Below are 25,523 nucleotides of genomic sequence, written 5' to 3' on the forward strand. Positions count from 1 at the left end.
CATTTATTAACAACTATGAACGATGTCTTAGCTTTGTTAAGAAAGAGAACAAAGAGAAGATAAAATTTAGAAAGCATACTTAAGAGTTTTTTTCAGTGATTCTGAATTCTGATATAAATTACATTCAATTGTTTGTGAAAGCATCGGTGCAGAAACACATCTTCCCAAAGGAAACTTCGGTTTCAAACATATATGTTAGATCAAAGTATACTGAATATGTTTGACTGTACTTTAAAAGCATTAAATGCTGAAACTTTATTAAATGAACAGCTTTTAAGTGTGTGTGAATGTAACACAAGATCTGCTGTATAACAAATAAAGATTCAGTCATTTTATCTATCATATATGTTCTGCTATTAGAAATTGTAAAGTATCGGGATACGTATCGTATCGCCACCATTTATCGTGATGATAATCGTCTCGCAGGTTCCTTGCCAATACTTTCATGATATATCGTCTCGCCTAATTAAACTGGTATCGGGATATATCGTCTCGCCACTTAGACCACGATACACAGCTCTAAGAGTATTAACCGCAGGGGACGATGACAAGCACTGATGTTCAACATGATCAGGATATGCAGTATGGGTGATAAGGCCTGGTGTATCATATTACCTGATAATGATGTTATCTCTACATTTGGTCTAGGAGTATTTTACCAAACCAAAACGAATGCAACTTTGATTTATTTCACAACTGAATAAAGTGGCGGATCCAGTGCCTCTGTGTGTGTGTGTGTGTGTGTGTGTGAACCCCAACCCCTTTGAATTTCTGGATCCGCCTATGGAATACCGTAGCCTCTATGAAATATCGATACAACAAACACGTCGTTTATCCGCATTTGTGTCGTTTCCCAATACAAATACGTAATTTCCGGTAGATTCCTATTTAACAAATACATGTATATAAACTGACGATCAAAAGAAACTATACCGATTATTATTTTCAAATTTTCGAAAAAGTACAAACACGAGCTTAATAGAATCAGTTTATTCTTGGAGCACAAACATTTAGTCAATATTATCAGTTATGAAAAATAAAATTACTGGTAAGATTTGGCCACTACGCTCATCACAAGTCAGTTGGTGTAAAATCTTAATTGTCAAGTAACAGTTCACATCATTCAACACACAATAACTGTGGTAAATGTCACACACTGGGTAAGCAAATTCAATATCGAGTATGTCCACCATGTGCGTTTATGCAGGCATTCACTCGACGACGTACTGACGACGTCAGACGTCTGATGACGTCATTGGGAATTGCTCTCCATTCCTCTCTCAATGCCTGTACTAAATTTCCTGTTGACTGCATGCTGAACTTTGCATGTGCTATGCTTTATACCATGAACTGCACGTGCATCACAATTTTCTCCAAAAAAATCAGTGGTATATTTCTCGTACTTGTGTATCATATCATGCATTCCAGGCTATCTTCATTCCCGATAGAATAATTCTACACGTGAAATTGATGCAAATACTGCTTGAATATTGCTACGTTTTGGCGATTGATATTGCTATGTGTAAACAGAAAATGGAAAGATGTTACTTTGCAAGCAAAAACGTTAACAAAGTTAATTTTAGGTGTTCCTATACACTTTTTCACAACATGCTTTCACTAATGCAAATCCGCAGAAAATGTTTTAATAGACTAAAATCTTAGGAAAGATTCTTTTACAATTTTACACAATCTACAACAGTTATTTCTTGTTTTAATAGTTGAAAAATGGCGACTTTAAATGGTTTATCTTTGTCTCAAAGCAGAATTGTATTTCAACCTTTTTTTGGACATCTAAATCACTGTTATTGCAACTTATTGGTTTATTTCGGCATGGTCGAAAATAGGACAATTTAACTCTTCTGAAAAAGATGCATTTCACCCAAATATGAAATTCAATGCATTTGAGAATTCTTTTTCGTGATTTGCATAAAGCTATGTTGTTAAGCTTTCTTGTAAACTAATACCTTTCTAACATATCCTTGATACTTTTTAAGTAATTCATAAATTAAGGAGGGTAACTTGTCTTTTGGCGTTTAGTGTACTTCCTTACATCGCTCGTGTACAACTGGACGACTCAAAGCGTCATCGAACCGAACTCAGTCAAGTATGATTAAGCGCGTACAGGCATGGGCAGAACCGAACTTTATTGCTTTTCAAGCCGTAAGACAACGGCATATGAAGATCACAATGATTTTATACATTTTGGTGACAGGGCCGGTAGACTGAATATAAGACATATAACACAGACATAACAAATAGTAGTACATAGTAGTTTCTATTACACAGAGGACAGACAGACAAACAAGCAGTCCGTGATTACTTTGTTCCCATTCCCAAGGACAACCAAATAAAGTAATCTAACACACCGTGTCATTTGTATGTTTATGTGTCAAGATGCTGTCGGTAAGAACTGACGTACATGTATAATATTTTTGTTCTGTTGCAGACATGAACCCTTTGCCACAAGTTATGTTCAACGACCAGCTGTGTCCTGTTGACGTCAGAACAAACTCGGTTATTGTTCCCATGAGAATACCTCTAGAATCTATCTCCCTGCCAAGCCGACAGCAGCCAACAGTCAGTCCTCGCTATGTATCTGACAATCCCGTCTACCAGCTTCCTTGGTCGAAGAAGCCCCAGCAGGCGTGCAAGGACAAAAAGAAGAAGAATGAAGTGAATCCTTTCCGGCTGTTTGAACCCTCTCAGCCCACGAGGCCCAGGAACACTCGAATCAGCCGAAAATCTACGAGGATCAGCCAGACGATCAGTCCAGGGATACATGTCGCATCACCGATGGGTATGCTGAAACATCTGCATTTAGCTGATCCCCCAGCTTCCGTTCCACCAACCGTAGCCACAAGCATCAATAATCCGGTACAGACTGCATTGCCACCTAGGAGGGGTTTCCGGAGGCTAAAACCCTACCAGAAGTCAGATCCCTTCACCATTCACAAACTGTCATCGAATCAACAAATAATCTCTCACCAGGGACAACTGGTGGTTAGTCCAAATCGGATCTATAATCAGATTCCACATACCAGACCCACCGTGCCGACCTTTGTACCAGTAAACCAGCAAGGGGCAGCCATTCAGTTCTTCGAGGGACGAAACAAGGCCTCAACATATCACCCTATTCAAACACACCAGGAAAAGGCAGTTGAGTTCGAAAATAGAAACGTGTTTTCAGTAAAGTCAGGCTACGGCTCCGACACATGTGGTTTTGAGAGGAATTTTCTCCCTATCAAAGTACAGCCATACTATCATGGAATTCCTCCTGGAGAAGATGCTCTTGTTCTTCCCCTGACACCCCAACAGCCTACTGAAGGCACCACTATTAGTCAGCAATGGAAGGCTCCACCCGTTTACCCGTCTTCTGGGTGGGAGCGCATGGCTCCATCCATTTACCCTTCTGAACGGGAGCGTATGGCTCCACCCATATACCCTACTCCCGTCTGCCCACCCACCGAGGGGGAGAGTGTGGCTCCATGCATCTACCCTTTTACAAAGTGGGAATGTGCGGCTCCACCAGGCTGCTCTGCTAAGGAGTGGGAGCAACTAGTTCCATCCGTCTACCTTCCTGATGAATACAAGCCTGTGGCTCTGACCTGTTCGTCTGCTGAGTGGGGAGGTTTTTCTGTGTCAGATGCAACTCACCGGACAACAACTGAGCACATGTGCGTTCAGGATCAACTTATCGATGTAATTACCGAGGTGAGAAAGGAGACTTTGACAAGCTCTTCTGATTGCTCTCGACCCGTCCCTTGTCCTATTGAGCAGTTGTCGCGTGACCTTGACCTCGCCGAGGCCACATCAATGGCTCTAATTGTAGTTACCATGGGTAACGGATCCTTCATTGCAGACGACATGTTCCCGGATGAGTACAGATCAGTGATATGTGAACTGGATTCAATTGTGGAAGAGTCTCGACTAATGGAAGCATTCTCTGTAGATGAGCACGACGTTAATGAGGATGACGTTGTGGTGGTCCACGACGATACTGAGTCGCCGTCAGAATCGAGCATCGACAGTGATGTGGATGTGGATTCAGATAATCGCTCTGATACATGTTCCACAAGCAGGCCATGGCCTCGTAACGTAGCTGGATCACTGAGGTGGGTAAAGGGGCAACAGCATGACCCGGTTGCTTTTGGAAGGAAATGTTACATGGGTACCCGTGGGGACTTGAATGTTCCCCTCACTAGTGTGGACCACACCGTGGATTACATACTCGGACTCGACTGCCCACTGCCGCAGTTCGTGGAAACACGACTTCACGACAGTACTGCTTGACCCTACAAGAATAAATGACGGAATGAGTCATCCATTATTCTTGGTTTACCATTTCCTATGATGCAAATACTTGTGTGTGTAATGAACACGTTCCAAATAACAACGCTCAATAAAGGTCGTTTCAAACAGGTGTATTATTTTATGTATATCTGCTTTCATAACGGTTTTCGTGGATACCTGTCCATAAATGTCAGTGATAGCTATTGCAAGCATGTGCTTCAGAGTGGTTCACAGAACGCTACGCACGTCACGCCGAAGACACGGGTTCGATTGTGTGAAGCCCATTTCTGGTGTCCCAGAACGCTACGGTTCTGAACCCGCTGAGGTAAATTATGGAAGGTGTATATTAGCACATGATGTGAACACAAGTTATGGTTAGTGTATCCATGCTGTCGAATGTTGTGTATGTAGACGTTGTGGTGATCCCTAGGCAAGGTGTGTCATGTGTAGCCACGTTGTCATATGCTGACAAACAGAAGATTGTGTTATGACTGGTGTGCTGACAGACAGAAGATTGTGTTATGAGTGGTGTGCTGATAGACAGAAGATTGTGTTATGAGTGGTGTGCTGATAGACAGAAGATTGTGTTATGAGTGGTGTGCTGACAGACAGATTGTGTTATGAGTGGTGTGCTGATAGACAGAAGATTGTGTTATGAGTGGTGTGCTGACAGAAGATTGTTATGTGTCGTGTGCTGATAGACAGAAGATTGTGTTATGAGTGTTGTGTTGATAGACAGAAGATTGTTATGAGTGATGTGCTGATAGAAGATTGTGTTATGAGTGATGTGCTGATAGACAGAAGATTGTGTTATGAGTGGTGTGCTGTCAGAAGATTGTGTTATGAGTGGTGTGCTGACAGACAGAAGATTGTGTTATGAGTGGTGTGCTGATAGACAGAACATTGTGTTATGAGTGGTGTGCTGATAGACAGAACATTGTGTTATGAGTGGTGTGCTGCACGGTTTTGTGGATGGTGTAGGAACGTTATGTGGAATGTAATAATAATAATAATAATAATAATAATGTGATTGGCAAGATTAAGGAAAAGCATGATAAATATGCGGACCTCGCCTTCGAAATGTCTCGCTTGCATCCCAAGTACACTGTCGTCAGGCTCCCCATTGTTCTCGGTGCCCTTGGTTTGGTACCTCCTGATCTCTTGGCGCAGATCAGGAGAGTGCCTGGGTTCTCCACCGGGAGTACAGCCCTTCTGACACTCTGGGTAATGCAGAAGGCTGCAGTGTTGGGAGCCTTCATATTCTCCGGAAAGTTCTTGGTGGGTTCGACTAGGCAGCGTTTCCTGGGAGAAGTCCCATTCGCTGTCTGGGCTGTGTGTAGAGGGGCAAGGGCCCTGAGCTGATGATGAGCCTTACCAGCCTGACTGTGCCAGGATCACCCCGAACCCTCTCTGCTGCATACAATTTTTAATCTGTAAAACATAATAATAATAATAATAATAATCTACTTCTATAGTTCCAGCTAGGCTGCTCACAGGCGCTTGTGCAGATCAGTCTATTTCATTTCAAATAGATGTGTCTTTAAATGTTTTCGAAAAGTTGGTAGACTTGGGGCGGATTTTAGCGACATAGGGAGGTTGTTCCATAGCATGGGAGCTGCACATTCAAAGCAGCGGTCCCCGTATTTGGTCCTGGATGGTCTGGTGATAAGCAGATCTTTATCTTGTGATCTAAGGGTTCTTGTTGGTCTATGGTTGTTTAGAAGAGATGACAAGTAAGATGGAGCAGTGTTGGTCTTCAGGCACTTGTAGATAATGGTAAGCACCTTGAATTTTATGCGTCTGGTAACGGGTAGCCAATGCAGTTCTCTTAACCTGGGGGTGATGTGGTCTCTTCGAGGACAGCGAGTTATTATCCTGGCGTCTGTGTTTTGTATAACCTGGAGTCGATGAACCAGGGAAGCTGTTATCCCAAACAAAAGTGAATTGGCATAGTCAAGGCGAGATGTGACAGTTGCTTTGAGTGGGAGTTTTGGCGGTTTCATCTGAAAGATATCGTCTTAGTTTACCAATCTGATGAAGATGATAGTGAGAAGACTGGCACATTTGGGTGACCTGCTTGTTCATGGTCATGTGGGAGTCAAAACAACTCCTAGATTCTTCACTTGGGAAGCAGGCACATTCACAGGTCCAATATTGACTGAGAATTCTGTCATACGTTCCTGTAAGTGTTTTGGCCCTAGCAATGAATACTTCCGTTTTGTTGTCATTTAGTTTGAGAAAGTTAATTCTCATCCAAGTTCTGATGTCACTGATGCAGCTTTCCAGCTTTTGTTATCTTGTCCTGAAGTGATACAATCCTGGAGGCGATACAGCTCTGGGCAGGTTATGGGCGGTGTAAACCTTCACGTTGTGGTTGAGCGGCTGTTTTCATGCTTGTATATAATTAATGAAGTTAGCATTGAAATAAATGTATTGTGCAAATAATTTACAACGGAATATGTGTGAACTCTTCCACTAGTTTTCTACACGCACTCATGTGCCTGTTCGAGATTGTATCTGTTACTACAGCACCAGTACAAGTTTATTCAGCACCAAACAATCAGTGACTTTTAGCGATCATACCCGTTCCCTGGTTGCCTATTGATGGGTAGTTACCTGGGGCAAGACTACCTCTGATTGGTGGATCTGGCCATGCAAGAGGGTTTAAAATGCAAGTCGATTAAGTCGTACCACCTACTGGTGGAGAGATCGCTGACAAGACGTCCCTTTTGCCGCCAAGAGCTGGTCTTCACGATGAGAGTCGTACTCCTGCTGTGTGTTCTCTGCGCCGTGACTGACGGTAAGACCTACACCCTTGCTGCATTTGCTCAGATTAAATCACAGCATGCCATCATGATGTGGGAAGGACGAACATTGGTAAAGACCCGAGAACATGGGTAAAGGGCCGACAAACCCAGAAATAATATTGAGAATCTGGCTTCCATACGCAAAGATGAGTTTCGTATCAGCGCGATATGTGTGTAGGTGCTATCCGTGCCTCTTTAATTGTTTTTATTGAGATTAAAGATATAGGTCCATGGATTGGGAATTAGGCTTATGGGCGGATAACGCATGAGAATCTTCGACAGATAAGGTAGTGAGCACTAGGGTAGTGAGCAGGTCGGGAAATAGGGTCGTGGACAGTTTTGGCAAAAGGGTATTCGGCAGATCGGGAGCTAGGATAGTCAAGAGATCGGGCACTAGTGTAGTCCACATACTGGGCAATAGGATAGACAAGAGATCGGGCACGAGGGTAGACGGTAAATCGGCCTCTAGGTTAGTGGCAGAGATCGGGTTTGAGGATACAACATAGATCGGTAGTCAACAGATCGGATTTGAAGGTAGTGCAGAGATCGGACTCGAGGATAGTGTAAAGATCGGGCTCTAGAGTAGTGCACGGATCGAGCTTAGGGGTCGTGCAGAGATCGGGCTCATGGGTAGTGCTGAGATAAAGTTTTAGGACAGTGCAGAGATCGGGCTCTTGGATAGTACAGAGATCGGGCTCTTGGGTAGTACAGATATTGGGTTCTAGGGTAGTGCAGAGATTGGGCTCTAGGATAGTACAGAGATTGGGCTCTAGGGTAGTACAGATATTGGGTTCTAGGGTAGTGCAGAGATTGGGCTCTAGGGTAGTGCAGAGATTGGGCTCTAGGATAGTACAGAAATTGGGTTCTAGGGTAGTGCAGAGATTGGGCTCTAGGGTAGTGCAGAGATTGGGCTCTAGGGTCATCGGTGAGAGTAGGCTTAGAGGGTAGGTGCCTGAAGGGACGAACGTTTTGTTAAACAAATGTCTCTATTTCTAGCTAGTAACAGAGTAGTGAAAATACTCAACTAAAGCGTTACACATTGTGTAGAAGGGATATACACTATAAACGCCAAAAGAAACGTTACCCTCCTTCCTAATGACGGAGGAACATAGCTTCAGCTGGCGTCGTGATGCGCGGACGTCCACTTCATCCGAGGGCGTTGCCAACAGCATTGTATGTCGACCCCATCTGCAACATCCCAATGGCTCTTTCTCTCTCTTCAGCTGTTAAGTGTGGCATATTTCTCGTACTTGTGTATCATATCATGCATTATAGTCTCTCTTTATACCCTATAGAATCATTCTACACGTGAAATGGATGCAAATACTGTATGCATATTGCTCCGTTTTGGCGATTGATATTACTATGTGTAAACAGAAAATGGAAAAAAATATTTCTTTGCAAGCAAAAATGCTAAAGATAATTTTAGGTGTTCCTAAACACTTTTTCACAACATGCTTTCACTAATGCAAATCAGCAGGAAATGTTTTAAAAGACTGCAATCATAGGAAAGATTCTTTTACAATTTTACACACTCTACAACAGTTGTTTCTTGTTTTAATAGTTGAAAAATTATGACTTTAAATGGTTTATTTTTGTCTCAAAGCAGAATTTATTTCAACCTTTTTTTGGACATCTAAATCACTGTTATTGCAACTTATTGGTTTATTTCGGCATGGATAATTTTATATGTTCCTAAACACCTTTTCACGGTATCAAAGACACGTTTTACTTGTTTCCACTAGTGTAAATCAGCAGAAAATGTTTTAAAAGACTGAAATCATAGGAAAGATTCTTTTACAATTTTACACACTCTGCAACAGTTGTTTCTTGTTTTAATAGACTATACGTTAGAAGGTATACTACTAACACGTCCAAATGTGTCAGAGAGTTCGGTACGGAACTGGGTGTTTCACATACAGCATAAGAAAGTACCACACTAAGATACCGCACCATTGGTTGAACGAAATTGCTGATTCAGTCAATGTTATGACACAGTAGTTGAAGTTCACTATTTGTTTCTTTGTCCGCAAATTATAAAAGATTGGCAATTTAACCTCACATTTTGAAATTAATCTGCAATCATTAACCAAAGATTAGGAAAGTTAGTATTGGAAAGGTTGTGTAAAATAATCATCATAAAGTTCATACCGGAAAATGTGTGTAAAAAATTGCAGATTTTGTGGTTTTACCTGATCGGACTGCCCAGGAGACACGTTTATGTGTCACATTGTATTGTATAATGCAGTTCTTGATAATTGCTCGTCTGAAATAGCTGCCAGTGAACTGAGCGTAATCCGTTCATTTGAGTTTCATACAGTAGGGCGCAGTGTTAACCCTATACATATTGGTTATACGGTTTATGGAAATTCACCGAGTCGTGTGAGATGCCCCACTTTGCACCTCTGACATTTGCTTAGCGTCTCTTTGAGGTGTCAATCACCTAAACGGTAATACATATTAGGTAAGTGTGCCGTGCGAAACACATTTACATCGTTCTTTGCAATATGTCTGTAGTGCCCCAGTTATAATATTAATAAATGTTTAGAAAGCACTTTCACAATTGTATTTCTGAAAGTTCCACAAGGTCGTCCCTATCATACTGTAATTACACCAACAGTGCTCGGCACCGTCCCGCCTCCTATTGTGTCACTGGGAGGAGAATGTGTATCGTCCTTTTGTCAACAACTCAAGATGATTGATTAGTTTCCAGGAATAAATTTTGAAATGACAGTTGCAATATTAATATGGTCAATATATTCTTTTGAGATCCATTCGAAATTATATTAGAAGTTCAGGTACTTGTGTCAATGTTTATTTGACATATTTGTCGAACGACGGATTGTACAACAGTAGAATGCCGTGAGTTGGTTACTCTTAGCAGGGAGACTATATAAGGGGGAGTGGTCACTCCTCGAAAAGCACCTTAGCGTATGCCTCGGCTCGTCACGTGACCAGTGTAGCCAATATGGCGACAGCGTAGTTTTTAAGATTGAGCTTGGTTATTTTCAACAGCTGGTTACATTAAGTGTTGTGACAACTGAAAACCTACCTGTAGATGATAAGTTACCTGTTCTGTCACTTCATTTTAAGTCAAATAATTGTTATTAGTGTTAGTATTAGTACAGTAGATTTGTAGTAAAGTTTCAAGTCGGCATGTCGTAGCTCACTGGCTTCAGTTCTCGGTACACGGCGAAGAAAGACTAAATTCTATCGCTAAAACCTTCTTTCACATATTTATTTAATTTTTAGAAGGGAAATATACCTTTAGTTGAAAGGTGTTTACAAGTAATAGTGATAGTTTTATAACTAAAAAATATTGTTAGGGTGTATTTGAGGTGTGTGAAAAATATGACATATCGCCGATCTGCCATTGAAATATACTCATGCCAATAATGGTTGTCACCCTTAGTTCTTGTTCTAAAACATCTTTCACATACACCTTTAATTTTTATGAGGGGAATATACCATCAGGTGAAAGGCGTTTGCAAGTAATAGTGATAGTTTTATAATTTTTTAAAAATTGATAGGGTGTATTTGAGGTGTGTGAAAAATATGACATATGGCCGATCTGTTCTGATCCGCCGTTGATGCTTGTGATGCTCGAGTGTTATAGTTCTAAAACTTCTTTCTTTCTTGTTGATCTTAGTATTTGACAAAACTGGAAAGGTGTTTACAACGCTTTGTGATAGTTCTAAACTCTCTGTTTTTGAGGGTTGTGTGACAGTGTCACTTAACATTCTGTCAATGTCCATGCCATTCCACACATGCAATAAGATATCTGAATTAATTACTAATGCAAAAAAATGTATCAAAGTAGATTTTAAAAATAAAGGACAGCTGATGTTAACACCTGTGTTCCAGTGATAGTTTTACGTTCTTTAACATGTTTGGGGAGGGATGGCCGTGGTGTATCATTTATTCTTTCATTCATTCACATATGTATTTCTTTGTTTCGTTCTTTTTCTTTATTTCTTTCATTCATAAACATATAACTCTTGCTTTTAATTAATTAATTCATTCATTCATTGTAAAATTCCGACTGATACAATAAACTGGCTGAAGTACTGTTATACGCAGCCGAAGTTGCGCTGGGAACGAATCAAGTCACTGCGTTGTAGATTATCCCTGTTCTTAGTTATTTTGACAACTCGAGTGAGTCGGCACATATTCATTTGTACTTTAAACGGTCGTTTTAGTGATGATAAGTCTGGTTGTATCCGAGACCTAATGTACTTAGTTGTCGGAAAACAGTATCTCAACACACGCTAATGGCGGCCTACATGTCAATCACATGTCTCGTTTTTATTAGACTATCGGTGATCCCTGTATAAACTACATCATCATTGTCCAGCTACATTACCATAGTCATTAGCCATCATAGTTCTTAATTGTCACCGCGGGGGATAGGAAAGGTCATCAATATGGCAGCTTTATTCCAGCTTCCACTATTAAAACAGTAACCCTAAACAGTCCTTCAATTTTAAGAGACATTGTTGCGATACTCTTGAAATATTACATCGTGACTTAAACTGTATTTCATACATGCATACCGGTTAAGCAGACCCGAAATTAAAGGCCACATGATATTATAAAAGAACCGAAAACCCGTAACTCTTCTTTGGATGAAGATCTCCCTGATCTGTTTTGAATACACAATATAGATTGATATTACGTTACTTGCTTGTTGACCCTGTTGGCACTTCGACAGTGAATTCTATGTCGATCACAAGGTGAAATTGTTTTTTTACCGTTAGGGCTAGTAATTTAATATCCGACGTCATAACATCGTATGTGCAACAGGCTAGCTATTCTCGAAACGTTCGTAGCCCTACGAACTTCTTAAGCCCATTCTTAACACATTGGCTACGATCAAAGTTAAGAATTCAGTATATATTGTGTACGTCATCAGGACGTAGGCGTCATTGTTACGTCAATCAAATCTTATTGTGACGTAAGTTTTGAATTACATCACACCAGAAATGGAGAGAGTGTGTGTGTGCGTGCGCTTGCGCGTGTGTGTATGAATAGGGTAGATGGGTTCTTATTAGAGCTACTTCACGAAATCATTGGGAGGGTGTTGTTTTACGGCTCGCCCGCAATAATACCGCTTTATCGGAACAATCCCGCAATAATACCGCTTTATCGGAACAATCATTGTTAACCAAGCTAAACAGTTGAACTTAACATGATTGTAATTCAATTATGGGAAACACTGTGTCTTTGAAATATTGCATTGTGAAAGTTGACTGCTTCTCAAAAATACATAACGGTGTGAAACCCAGGCCGACGTTAAATGCAAAACGATATAAGGGGAACAAAGATCAATTAACGAGTTCAGTTTCTTCTTTGATCGATAGCAGAGTTTTAGTTTTCATAAATGATAGGTACTATGAAAAGTCCTTGTGAGTATTTTGGGTCAGACTAGAATCCCGGTTCTTTCCTGTAAGAGACGATTAAGATAAGGTTCAGGTTCTGTGGTGTTATTAATAGTCTGACACACAGTCCCAGAACCACATTATTTACCCTGCAGCCAAGCCCTCCCCTGCAGTGCTAAAGCCCTAAATGAATCAAATCTAGATTTCTCGAGGTTCATGAATCTCTGGTCTGCCTAGGGCTCCTTTTCAATTTAAATGGGTTTATTTGTTATTATAATATGATATATAATCAGAGACTAAGCGTTAGTCTACATTGTTGAATGCACGTCATTGTGCCCAGATAATATGCATCTTTGCTTAATGTTCAGTCATTGGTTTGCCCAGTTGAGTAATTTGCTGACAACCGTCCTATAGTTGGAAGTGTGTGAGTGAGTAAGTTTAGTTTTACGCCGCTTTTAGCAATATTCCAGCAATATCACGGCGGTGTACACCAGAAATGGGCTTCACACATTGTGGGGAATCGAACCCCTCTCTTCGGCTTGACGAGCGAACTTTAACCACTAGGCTACTGGAATATTGAGGCATTAAGCAGCATTCATACAATAAATGAACGCGATGTTTCAGGTTGGTTTTTCGGGTCGAAGAAGAAGTGGGAATGTTTCGGGGTGTTCGGCTGTTTCGGCAACGAATATCCGTATGACAACACGAAGGGTTGTATTCCCCAGTCACCCGATGAGCAGGGACTACAGCTTGCCCTCTACACCCGGAGCAACAGGTACTACCCTCAGTGGATCAACATCGACACCAACACCGACACCGCAGGCAACATATTCAGCATCTCCAACAGTCACTACACCGCCGGGAAACGCACCTACTTCATCGTTCACGGCTACACTGACGACTGTCTCTCGGAATGGGTGGCTAACATAGAGCGCACATTGCTTGAACAAGTGAGAGTCCACCTGTCCTTAATATTATAGCATTGTTTCCATATCACGTAGATGGCATTCTTCCATTATGTTCCGGTACTGAATGTAACATTCCTTCAAATCATTGAAGGGCATTTAGAAGTGGAATGCATAAGAAAAGCAAGATTATGGACGTCAACTTCTTTATTGTGAATAACACGACGTTTCGGAGTGTATGGTTGCTCCTTCAATCATCATCTGATTATCTCCTTGTACCTGAATGGTATTCTACCGTTATCTTCTTGTCACCTAAGTGGTATTCTTGCATTATCTCCTCGTCACCAGCATAATATTCTTGCATTTTTTCCCTGTCACCTAAATGGTATTCTTGCATTATTTCCTTGTCACCTAAATGGTATTCTTGCTTTATTTCCTTGTTACCTGAATGGTATTCTTGCATTATCCCCTTGTCACGAAAATAATATTCTTGCATTATCCCCTTGGCACGAAAATAATATTCTTGCATTATCCCATTGTCACCAAAATGGTATTCATGCGTTATCTCTTTGTCATTTACGCGTTATCTCCCTGATATTATTACATAATGTTTTGTTAACGAAATGATATTCTTCCATTATCTCCTTATCATCTAAATGAGTTTCTTGCATTATGGCCATGTCACGTATGTAATATTCTTTCACTATTTTATTGTCACCTAAATAATATTCTTGCATTTCTCTCCTTGTCAACTAAATAATATTCTTGCATTTCTCTCCTTGTCACCTAAATAATATTCTTGCATTTCTCTCCTTGTCACCTAAATAATATTCTTGCATTTCTCTCCTTGTCACCTAAATAATATTCTTGCATTTCTCTCCTTGTCACCTAAATAATATTCTTGCATTTCTCTCCTTGTCACCTAAATAATATTCTTGCATTTCTCTCCTTGTCACCTAAATAATATACTTGCATTTCTCTCCTTGTCACCTAAAGTATATTATTGCATTATTGCTTTGTCACCTGAATGACATTCTTGCACTATTTACTTGTGATCACATTCGGCTCATCAGTTCGGGCATGCTGTGGTATAGTGCTGAATGTCAACAGCTTGAACATTAAAATATTGACCCACGTCGTCAATTTATACATTGGCACAAGAAAAACACATGATGAGCTTGAACATTAGAATATGTATGTATGTCGTCGGCTTCAACATAATTATTTTAGCTATAAATGTTTTTATCTGTACAGGGTGATTTCAATGTGTTCCGTGTGAACTGGCAAGAAGGCGCATCCCCCAAGATATACGACCAAGCTGCCTCCAACACAAGACTCGTGGCATCCATGCTGTCACTGTTCATAAAGGCGTTGAACGAAATCGGCACATCATACGGTGACATCCACATCATCGGCCACAGCCTCGGCGCCCACATCAGCGGACAAGTGGGTCAGCTGCTGGGTGGACAGCTTGGGCGAATTACAGGTACACGTCAAATGTGAATTACAGGTACTCCTCAATGTGAATTACAGGTACACCTCAAATGTAAATTACAGGTACACCTCAAACGTGAATTACAAGTACTCCTCAAGCGTGAATTACAGGTACACCTCAAATGTGAATAACAGGTACACCTCAAGTGTGAATTACAGTTACACCTCAAATGTGAATTACAGGTACTCCTCAAATGTGAATTACAGGTACACCTTAAGTGTGAATTACAGGTACACCTCAAACGTGACCGTGATTCAATGTGTACAGGAAGTAGCATCGCTTCAAGGTGCCGACGTTTCATTCGTGCGAAACCAATTGCCTTTGATATAATGACAGCCAAATGAATTGTTAATATACTTTCGGGGCATCATTTAATTTGGAAACGCAAGAACTGTTCTTGCAGACTGAACTTATTTGTGGAAGGGGCCAATTTAACACTGAATGTAAGTACGGAAAGGTCACGCCGACAACACCCTCAGCCAGTTCCAAATCAAGGCTGAACAATACGGGGTTCCAAAAGCTTAGGCTAAATTCTTGTCCACTGACCTGGAAACGCATACGAAGGTACCATAGGTTCTGGACTACACTCAACGGCAGCGTTCCCTGTTAGTTTGTTTGACAGCGCACTATTGGTGCCCTTGATTCCAGAAAGTATAAGTTTAGCGTGTGAGATTGGTCACAGAAAGAGTCTATGTTCCCAGGCATGGATCCGGCAGGCCCCTCGTTTGACAAGGACAACTGCGACATTAGGCTGGACAAGACGGACGCCCAGTTCGTGGACATCATGCACACGGATGCAGAACATCTGTCAAAGTTGGGTGGGTATCTGTACAAGCGGCATGTATAGATTAAGGCAGTTCACTAGAGCCTCATATCGCTCCCTAACGGTTCACGCCACGTGGACCACAAACACGAGACCGTCTCCCGTGGTGTAGTGGTTAGAGCGTCCGCCCGGAGAGCGGAAGGTCGCGGGTTCGATCCCCGACCGCGTCATACCAAAAGACGTTAAAATATGGTACTTGTTGGTCCCTGCCTGGCGCTCGGCATTAATGGGTACAACAAGGACTGGTTGGCTCGGAGTCAGTATAATGTGTCTGAGTGGGGTATTCATGCTTCACTGCGACATGGTATCTCAGTGGGCTAGCACTATAAAACCAGCTTCAGTCTGGGCTAGTACAAGCAGCCGCACATACACATACACACGCATGCACGTCGTCATATGAGCGAAATATTCTCAAGCACGACGTTAAACCCAATTTGACCTCACCTCACCTCACCTCACCTCACAAACACGAAGCGTTTTGCACGACGATACAGAACCTTGAACAGATGCTCGTTCCCGTCGTGTTCGATCGTTTCGCGTGCATGGCCATTGAGAATAACGACCTGCCGAATCCTTGAACATAATGCACTATGACGGTGTCACGAGGGATAATAGCAGGCAAATCAGTAGATGATAGTGTGATGACACACAACACGTATAACATGGCACGCAATAACCGGGAGTCGGTCCGTGAAGATCCGGGTTAGAACTGATCTTCAGCAACCCATGTTTGTCGGAAAAATTGAGTAAAGGGATCTGATGATGAGCGTCGCAGACTTCGTTGATGCATGCCATCGTATCCCAACCCGATTATTCACAGACTGCTATTATTCACATTTAGCTGGAATATTACTGTCTGTGGTGTTAAAACAATAAAACAAAACATCTATATATGCTACTTAATAATGGAGATTCACTCTGTCCTTGATTTCAAACACAGATGGCGTCCGACATCTGGTGTCCCCCGCCGAATATTGCTGGAATATTGCTAAAAGCGGCGTAAACCTAAACGCACTGACTCACTCACTTTAATAATCATAAGGATCACCGGGGTGTTGGGGTCAAGCCGAAGGCACGACTCGATTCCCCATATGTGTGATGTCCATTTTTTCTGACCTCTACGATAACATTGCTGGAATAGAAAGTGGTGATACTACACCATCCCTCATTCATCTCCATCACCATCGTTTATCACCCGGCATTTTGTAAGGGTCTAGCTTCAACTATTGAACTAACTGGTTGGATTGTGTTCAAGGCTTTGGTATGATGCGACGGATGGGCCACGCCGACTTCTACCCTGCCGGTGGGTCCGACCAGGAGGGATGCCCCAAGAACCTGGGCGATCACCTGTTTTCGTTGGTGACAGGCGGTATTAAAGGTATGTAACCTCCAACCATGGGTTCAATTCCCGGGTCGCTTTGGTCATGTCTTTATTTGTGGACCCGTGAAGATCTGGGTTAGAAGTGATCTTCAGTAACCTATGCGTGCCCTAAGAGGCGATTAACGAGATCGGTTGGTCAGGCTCGCTAACTGGGTTGACACATGTCATGGTATCCCAATTGCGTTGATAGATGCTCATGCTGTTGATCACTGGATTGTCTGGACTCGATTATTTACAGACCACCGCCATACTGCTGGAATAATGATGAGTGCGGCATAAAACTAAACTCACCCACTCTCTATTCGTGTTAGCACGGTACCCTACTCATGGTTTTATCGAGGAGTTAAGCGTCTATGACCTGCATTACGCCATCAACCCCTGATATTACTGACATACTGTAAACTGTTTACGACCTTCCTTCTGAAACTGTCCTGTTTTCCCAAAGGGTTCATCAGCGGCGCTGCGTGCAGTCACAGCCGCGCATACGACATGTTCTGGTCTTCCCTCACCCATTGCCATTACACGGCCGTCCCCTGTGCCAACTGGGACGACTTCAAGGCAGGGAAGTGCAGCTGCAGCGACGCCACGCCCTGCTCCCGCATGGGCTACTTCGCCGACCCCAAACTCCACGGCACTTTCTACCTCAAAACCACTGGGACTCCACCTTATTGCTGTAAGTAAACTATGGAGCGGCACCTAATTGCTGTAAGTAAACTTATGGGGCGGCACCTTAGTGCTGTGAGTAAACTAGGGGGGCGGCAACCTAGGGGCGGCACAATATTGCTGTAAGTAAACCAGGGGCGGCACCTTATTGCTGTAAGTAAACTAGGGGCGGCAGTGCTGTAAGTAAACTAGGGACGGCACCTTTAGTGCTGTAAGTAAGTAAACCAGCGGGGCGGCAACCTTAGTGCTGTAAGTAAACCAGGGGCGGCACCTTAGTGCTGTAAGTAAACTAGCGGGACGGCACCTTAGTGCTGTAAGTAAACTAGCGGGGCGGCACCTTACTGCTGTAAGTTAAAGCGGGCGGCACCTTAAAACTAGCTAAACTAGGGGGCGGCACCTTAGTGCTGTAAGTAAACTAGCGGGGGGGTCGGCAACTTAGTGGCGGCACCTTAGTGCTGTAAGTAAACAAAGGGGACGGCACTGTTTAGTGCTGTAAGTAAAGCGGGACGGCACCAGCGGGACGGCACCTTAGTGCTGTAAGTAAACTAGGGGGCGGCACCTTACTGCTGTAAGTAAACTAGCGGGCGGCACCTTAGTGCTGTAAGTAAACTAGGGGCGGCACCTTACTGCTGTAAGTAAACTAGCGGGGCGGCACCTTAGTGCTGTAAGTAAACTAGCGGGCGGCACCTTAGTGCTGTAAGTAAACTAGGGACGGCAGTGCTGTAAGTAAACTAGCGGGCGGCACCTTAAGCGCTGTAAACCAGCGGGGCGGCACCTTATTGCTGTAAGTAAACTAGCGGGCGGCACCTTAGTGCTGTAAGTAAACTAGGGGCGGCACCTTAGTGCTGTAAGTAAACTAGCGGGACGGCACCTTAGTGCTGTAAGTAAACTAGCGGGGCGGCACCTTATATTGCTGTAAGTAAACTAGCGGGGCGGCACCTTATTGCTGTAAGTAAACTAGCGGGCGGCACCTTAGTGCTGTAAGTAAACTAGCGGGGCGGCACCTTAGTGCTGTAAGTAAACTAGGGGCGGCACCTTAGTGCTGTAAGTAAACTAGCGGGGCGGCACCTTATTGCTGTAAGTAAACTAGGGGCGGCACCTTAGTGCTGTAAGTAAGTAAACTAGCGGGGCGGCACCTTAGTGCTGTAAGTAAACTAGGGGGCGGCACCTTAGTGCTTAAGTAAACTAGCGGGCGGCACCTTATTGAGGTCAGTAAACAAGTGGGACTCCACCTTATTGTGGTCAGTAAACAAGTGGGACTCCACCTTTTTGAGGTCAGTAAACAAGTGGGACTCCACCTTTTTGAGGTCAGTAAACAAGTGGGACTCCACCTTTCTGAGGTCAGTAAACAAGTGGGACTCCACCTTATTGAGGTCAGTAAACAAGTGGGACTCCACCTTTTTGAGGTCAGTAAACAAGTGGGACTCCACCTTTTTGAGGTCAGTAAACAAGTGGGACTCCACCTTTCTGAGGTCAGTAAACAAGTGGGACTCCACCTTTTTGAGGTCAGTAAACAAGTGGGACTCCACCTTTCTGAGGTCAGTAAACAAGTAGGACACCACCTTATTGAGGTCAGTAAACAAGTGGGACTCCACCTTATTGAGGTCAGTAAACAAGTGGGACTCCACCGTATTGAGGTCAGTAAACAAGTGGGACTCCACCGTATTGAGGTCAGTAAACAAGTGGGACTCCACCGTATTGAGGTCAGTAAACAAGTGGGACTCCACCTTTTTGAGGTCAGTAAACAAGTGGGACTCCACCTTATTGAGGTCAGTAAACAAGTGGGACTCCACCTTATTGAGGTCAGTAAACAAGTGGGACGCCACCTTATTGAGGTCAGTAAACAAGTAGGACTCCACCTTTTTGAGGTCAGTAAACAAGTGGGACTCCACCTTATTGTGGTCAGTAAACAAGTGGGACGCCACCTTATTGAGGTCAGTAAACAAGTGGGACTCCACCTTATCACTGCCAGTAAACAAGTGGGACTCCACCTTATTGAGGTCAGTAAACAAGTGGGACGCCACCTTATTGAGGTCAGTAAACAAGTGGGACTCCACCTTATCACTGCCAGTAAACATGTGATCTGTATGTGTCTGTATGCAGGCGTGAGGGAGCTGGGGAAAGCCCAAACCTGCAATATGACAGCTGCATTAGGAAAATATATTTTAGGAAAGTCCCTTGTACCGGACACTGAGTAGACGCCCACAAGATCTTAACCAATGCTGAACGATATATAAGTGCAGTTTTGAGATGTAATCAGGGCGCTCAATGGCCAGAGAACCTGCTGGAGTTCATCTAGCTGGAAGCACGCCGTGTCTGGATTTGTTGGTTACGATAAACAACAACACTGTATCAGGGTCGTTGTTAACTTTTCTTAATAGGGGGCACTATCCACGTTGAGAGAGTGTTAGATCCATACTTTGATGTACAAAAAATAGTCTGTAAAAATCCCCCTCCCCGGCTACCTACGACCCTGTTTATGTTAGCCGTATTTACAGGCCATGGAGGGACGTTGTGATGTACTTTTTCATACACTTTTTCTTATTTGTGTTTCCCATGAACAGAAGACGACCTAAATGACAGATTGGTAAGGGTCGTCAAATCATAGACAGTTCCGTAATGTATATCTGACGAAGTTGTTAATGGCGTTTCAGAACCGCTTCCACTGTCGTCTACCGAGGCTGTGACTTCAGACTGTGTTGCTGCATCTACTCGTAGTTGTGATGTAATTATACTGTAGCCTTCATGTCCCCTTCACTGGACATTCACCTCTACATTTCCCTCTGTTCTTTATTGCTGTTACACGTAGATGTTTTTCTGATACTAAAGCAATGTCTCAAAAAGCCATGTTTAGTTTGTTTTCGTTCAACATGAGTGACAGTCATCGAGCTGAACGCGGTTGTCAACAGGTCCTTTCAGTCGCTTCCTGTCAGTCTGTAGGTGGGGAATTTTCATTCAACAAAAATTCGGCCTGTGTAATTTTTGGGTAGGGAAAGGTGTTCGGGGCAAAGTGAAATTGGATTCAATGTCGCATTCTGATTTACTGCACATGTACAATGATATCCATCAGAGCGCACCCACGTGTTTGCAGATGCTTCTACAATTCCCGACTAGTGCGGTATTTAATAGCAAGCCTACTGAACTACCATGCTGAAGCTCAACATGGATATCACACTCTGACGTATTAAACTGACTCCATCACCACCAGTCCTACCCACATCGTCTAATGCCGAGCACAGGACAGCTGACGAGTACTTACTATCTTTGAACAACTCCTTGGTTTAATTTGTCTGGAGTGAGTGAGTGAGTGAGTTTGGTTTTACGCCGCTTTTAGCAATATTCCAGCAATATCACGGCGGAGGGCACCAGAAATGAGCTTCACACATTGTACCCATGTTGGGAATCGAACCCGGGTCTTCGGCGTGACGAGCGAACGCTTTAACCATCAGGCTACCCCGCCGCCCCTCATTTGTCTGGAGTTCAAATGACCAACACCCGCGAAGTTTAGGGTCTTGGTTGCACGTCATATCCCAATTGTGTAGATCGATGCTGATGGTGTTGATCACTGGATTGTCTGGTCCGGACTCGATTATTTGCCGACGTCATATAGCTGGAATATTGCAGAGTTTGGTGTTAAACAACAAACAAAAAATTCCCCAAACAACCCAAATCACCAACCTTCTGTTCTGTGGGCAGGCATTCTGCCAACCTGACAAGGCGGCCAGAGAACCAGGGGGATAGGGGACACCATGCTAGTGAAACAGACACATCGAAGGAGATTTAAATGTATACAGTGACATTGTCGTGTTTGAAAAGCTAAATTCCCAGAATTTCAAAAACCTTTAATATGCTTTTCCAAAGACTGTTTCAGTAGATACCAGGACCCATATTCCTAAAAATTCTTGAATCGAGTCTTAAGAAAAACAAAAGTTACTTTTACATCAAAGAATATTCTTATGCAATTTCCATTCAAAATAAGAGTTTTCCTTCAGCTAAGAGCCTTATCACATGATAATTTTCGTCACCCTTCAAATTGGTAACTATTTACAGACAACAGGCTGGGACATGCCACCTGTGAACTTTCATTGAGTATATTATTATGATAAGGGTCTTGGGTCCAAGTGATGGTTCCGGTGAAACCCCTTATCTAACTGACGTGCTGGCTAGCTATTCTCGCAACGTTCGTATCCCTACGAACTTTTTAGGCCCATTCTTTACACATTGGCTACGATCAATGTTAAGAATTCATAGGGCTACGAACGTTTCGAGAATAGCTAGCCTGGTCTGCTTGGGGGAATTAACTCAGCAAAGAGACCGAAGTCACAAGAAGCTAATCAAAATTTTATTTACAAGAACGGAATTACATGGGGTGGCCACAGAGAGTCGGTACAACCCATGGTCAGAGGGCTAGAGCTGACCTGTGTTGGCAGTCTAAACCCTACTGATGGACAAATGCAGTTAGAGACTTTTTATCTAGAATTAAAACAATAAAGAGATTACGATCGGTTCACTGATACAAAAATGGGTGTAACCTACATTAGCCTATCAAATACAGAATATACAAAATGGGGTGTGTCCTACTAATGACATGACCAGGCAGGGGAAGTACTCTTAATCCTGTTAATCCTATTTTAACTGGCACTAATCTCGATGGCACTTTTACTGGATGCTTACCCTGGGCTAGATCTTAACGAGCCTAATCTGATGTGTCAATTATAGGTGCTTGGATTACAATAGATGCGTTTACTCTGGGCCATGTCTTTATGACCCTTAATTGGTGTTTGCTTAAAGTTTTGTAATATACATGATGACATGTTTACATTATGAAAGCAGTTCATTTAATCGTCTGGTCATAACTCTGAATTACTGAAAGGGTTGCTAACAGCTTGAGTCCTCAATACCTTAGGCTAGGATTTTATCTTGAATATCTGTGAAATTGTGTAGTCGTAATTTATACCTTTTTCAATAGTATGTCTGTGAGATGAGTTTTACAACTTCTGACTGGAGTCTTTCTCTAAGCTATTACTGATCATGATGAAACTAATATTCTATATTTATATTTTCCTAATATCTGAATCCTAATATATTGTTTGTAGTTGTCATAATTAATAATGAATTTTCGTATGAATGATTATTCCATGATAATATGGTGGTATTTGAAGAGAATAAAGTGACAATCCAGACAATCTGTGACAATTATTTAACATTCAGTCTTGGGCTCACAATGGGTTCAAATCATGGCTGGGAGTCAACCACCTAAAGCACTAGAATATTCACTTCTGCAAAGTGTAATCCCTCCTGCCCCCCCCCAAAAATAATACAACAACAAACAAACAAAACAAAACAAAACAAACAAAACAACAACAACAACAAACAAACATATATTACATTTGACCACTTTCTTAAAGGCATTTGTGTCTTCATAGCTATCATCTGTTGCCATGCCAGTTTACACTTGTCAGAAGGGTAAAAGTACATGATCAGGACCCCCTGACTCACAGACTTCCATTTTTGTGGAAGCCACGTGACTGAGTGGGTTAAGATTGCTGATGTGTGCTGGCGATTAGGTCCTCACTCTGAGAGTGTGGAACTTAACAGCAAAAGTACAAGAATCACTACTTTACTAAGATCGAATTCATGGATGTCAAGTTGTTTGCTAAGAGGACCACAGCACACTTGCTCCTTCCTCATATGAACGAATACTTGGATGCAACTTACTTTTATACATACACCTACATACATACGTATGTATCTAAGCATAACAAAAGTGAAAAAATTACAACGTTGGAACATGTTTGCCGACAGTTAAATATCGCTGACTGGTGAAGGCGGACATAATTAGCACTGATTGGTAACAGCAAAGGACACTTAAACAAGGTATGCCAACTGTTAAATATCGCTGACTGGGGTAGAGGGTAATTAAACAAGAGTTCCTCATCATAAGGAAGTTGACATCCACAAACTCTGTCCCTTTTGTGCATCACTTCTAAAATGACATTCAAAGACTTGTCTTCCCAAAGTGTTCTCTCTGCTCCATTGAAAAAGGCCAAAGATTCATGCTTTAAAATTTTATTATCCTGAATCATGTTTTATAATTGTATCGTTTGAGGTAATCTGTCCAGCACTTGGAGCCTGCGACCAGCAGGATAAAACAGGGGGTGCCCGCATTCACAGTAAACCTGCAACACATAATGTCAGCCATTAAAGTCTGGTACTGTGCAATCAAATATCCTTTCTAAAATTAAGTTAAAAGTGATTGCATACACAGCCCCTGACCTAGATATTACTCTTACTGTGTATATTGGACCTGAATACTGTCAGTTTTATAACCTGCTAACCCACAGAGACGCCATAACCACAATAGAGGCGACAGGCAGACCAACATTGATGTGATACCCCACTCGTACACACTGTCTCAGGGCCGATCCCTGGAATTAAGGACACTATAAGTTGCTCACTGGTCTTGAGGGGGACATGGGCTGATGTACCCTCGATGTTTGTTTATGTTCCCTGAGCCCCAAGGGATAGGTGATCATAAAGAAACATTGAGGGTACATCAACCTATGGGCCCGGAGTGACCAGTGAACAAGGTATTGATCTTACCGAACAAGAGAAAACAAATTTAGAGTTATCTCCCTTCCATCGATTTGCAATTGCAAAAACATCGGTAATTTCCGTACATCATATGTGATTCAATGTTATTCGAGATAAAGAATTACTGCTACGAAGTACCAATGCGTTTGGCATTCTCAGCGGGGTACATAGAAAATGTTACCCGCTTGTTAGCAGGGTACATTGTAAATAATAGAAGAGTGCTCAGCCAATCAGAAAACGACACTTATGTGTGAGGCAAGATAAATGGTGATGAACGCACTTCTCATGCCTCATGGTCTGCAACAGGGAGGAGGAGGCGTCGACTTTATGTAGCTCTTCCTTCACACGATCCTCGAAGAATATCTGAAACAGAACATGTGTAAGATTGTTGTTTAATAATGAGTGTGAGCGAGTTCAGTTTTATGCCGTACTCAGCAATATTCCAGCTATATGGTGTCAGTCTGTAAATCATCAAGTCTGGATCAGACAATCAAGTGATCAACATCATGAGCATCGTGGGAATATATCATAGGCAATTGGGATACTCTGACATGCGTCAACTAAGTCAGCGAACATGACCACCCGATCCCGTTAGTCACCTCATATGACAAGCATGGGTTACTGAAGACCAATTCTAACCCGGATCTTCACGGGTTTGTCTATTTAAATGAATCCTTGTGGCATGAATAGAATCTGTTGGACACATAACAGCAAAGTCATGACATTAACTCAATTCCTGACGTCTTTATCAGGTATTCCTATGATGATCCCTGCCATCATCACATTTATTACAGTAGGGATACATTCAAATATTCTAGAATCATGTTTACCACAAACAGTCAATGAAGTCATTATCTGGTGAGTTGTGAGGATTCCAAGTAAAACTCCGGTCTAACAGTATACATTGAGACAAACCAGGCAAGTGTCCAGAGAAGCACATGAGAGATCATGATTATGCCACACTTACTGCTCAGGACAAAAAAGACAGAACTGTTTGATTTTGTTGCCATGGAAACACACAACAAAGGAGTGTTCTGCAAGCAGATGACCACACTTATTTGTCATAAGTTTGTTTCTTGTTGAAGACCACACTATTCTGGCTGTATCAAAGCAGTCTGTAAATATTTGATTCTGGACATGAGAATCTAGTGATTGACATCATGAGCATCTATAAACACAACTGGGAT

The 25,523-nt window shown here is 42.4% G+C and overlaps 2 protein-coding genes across 2 annotated transcripts in view; one reads left to right on the top strand and one right to left on the bottom strand.

Moving 5' to 3' along the window:
- Nucleotides 1-14,682: 14,682 nt before the first annotated feature.
- Nucleotides 14,683-17,760, top strand: LOC124261317 (pancreatic lipase-related protein 2-like). The gene is made up of 4 exons (XM_046695625.1): nt 14,683-14,866; nt 15,577-15,693; nt 16,954-17,076; nt 17,525-17,760. The coding sequence occupies exons 1-4, from the start codon at nt 14,728-14,730 to the stop codon at nt 17,758-17,760; spliced, it is 615 nt and encodes a 204-aa protein (XP_046551581.1). The 5' UTR covers nt 14,683-14,727.
- Nucleotides 17,761-23,795: 6,035 nt separating this feature from the next.
- LOC124261318 (tetratricopeptide repeat protein 4-like) overlaps nt 23,796-25,523 on the bottom strand; it is a 51,634-nt gene continuing 49,906 nt past the window's right edge. The window contains exons 11-12 of the mRNA XM_046695626.1: nt 24,617-24,699; nt 23,796-23,921 (exon numbers count right to left, since the gene is read on the bottom strand). Of these exons, the coding sequence (XP_046551582.1) occupies nt 23,825-23,921; nt 24,617-24,699 (180 nt within the window). The 3' untranslated portion in view covers nt 23,796-23,824. The remainder of the gene's footprint in view (nt 23,922-24,616; nt 24,700-25,523) is intronic.

This window comes from Haliotis rubra, unplaced genomic scaffold (genome assembly GCF_003918875.1).
Source record: "Haliotis rubra isolate DU_JTF1 unplaced genomic scaffold, ASM391887v1 Scf796, whole genome shotgun sequence".
Classification (NCBI taxonomy): Eukaryota; Metazoa; Mollusca; class Gastropoda; order Lepetellida; family Haliotidae; genus Haliotis; species Haliotis rubra.

What these genes read in the sequence shown, in the direction of transcription:
- LOC124261317 (XM_046695625.1), top strand. Translation starts at nt 14,728, where the DNA reads ATGCTGTCACTGTTCATAAAGGCGTTGAACGAAATCGGCACATCATAC. An exon ending in ACAGCTTGGGCGAATTACAG is followed by an intron (nt 14,867 to 15,576) that starts GTACACGTCAAA and finishes CTATGTTCCCAG; the next exon opens with GCATGGATCCGGCAGGCCCC. An exon ending in GGTGACAGGCGGTATTAAAG is followed by an intron (nt 17,077 to 17,524) that starts GTATGTAACCTC and finishes GTTTTCCCAAAG; the next exon opens with GGTTCATCAGCGGCGCTGCG.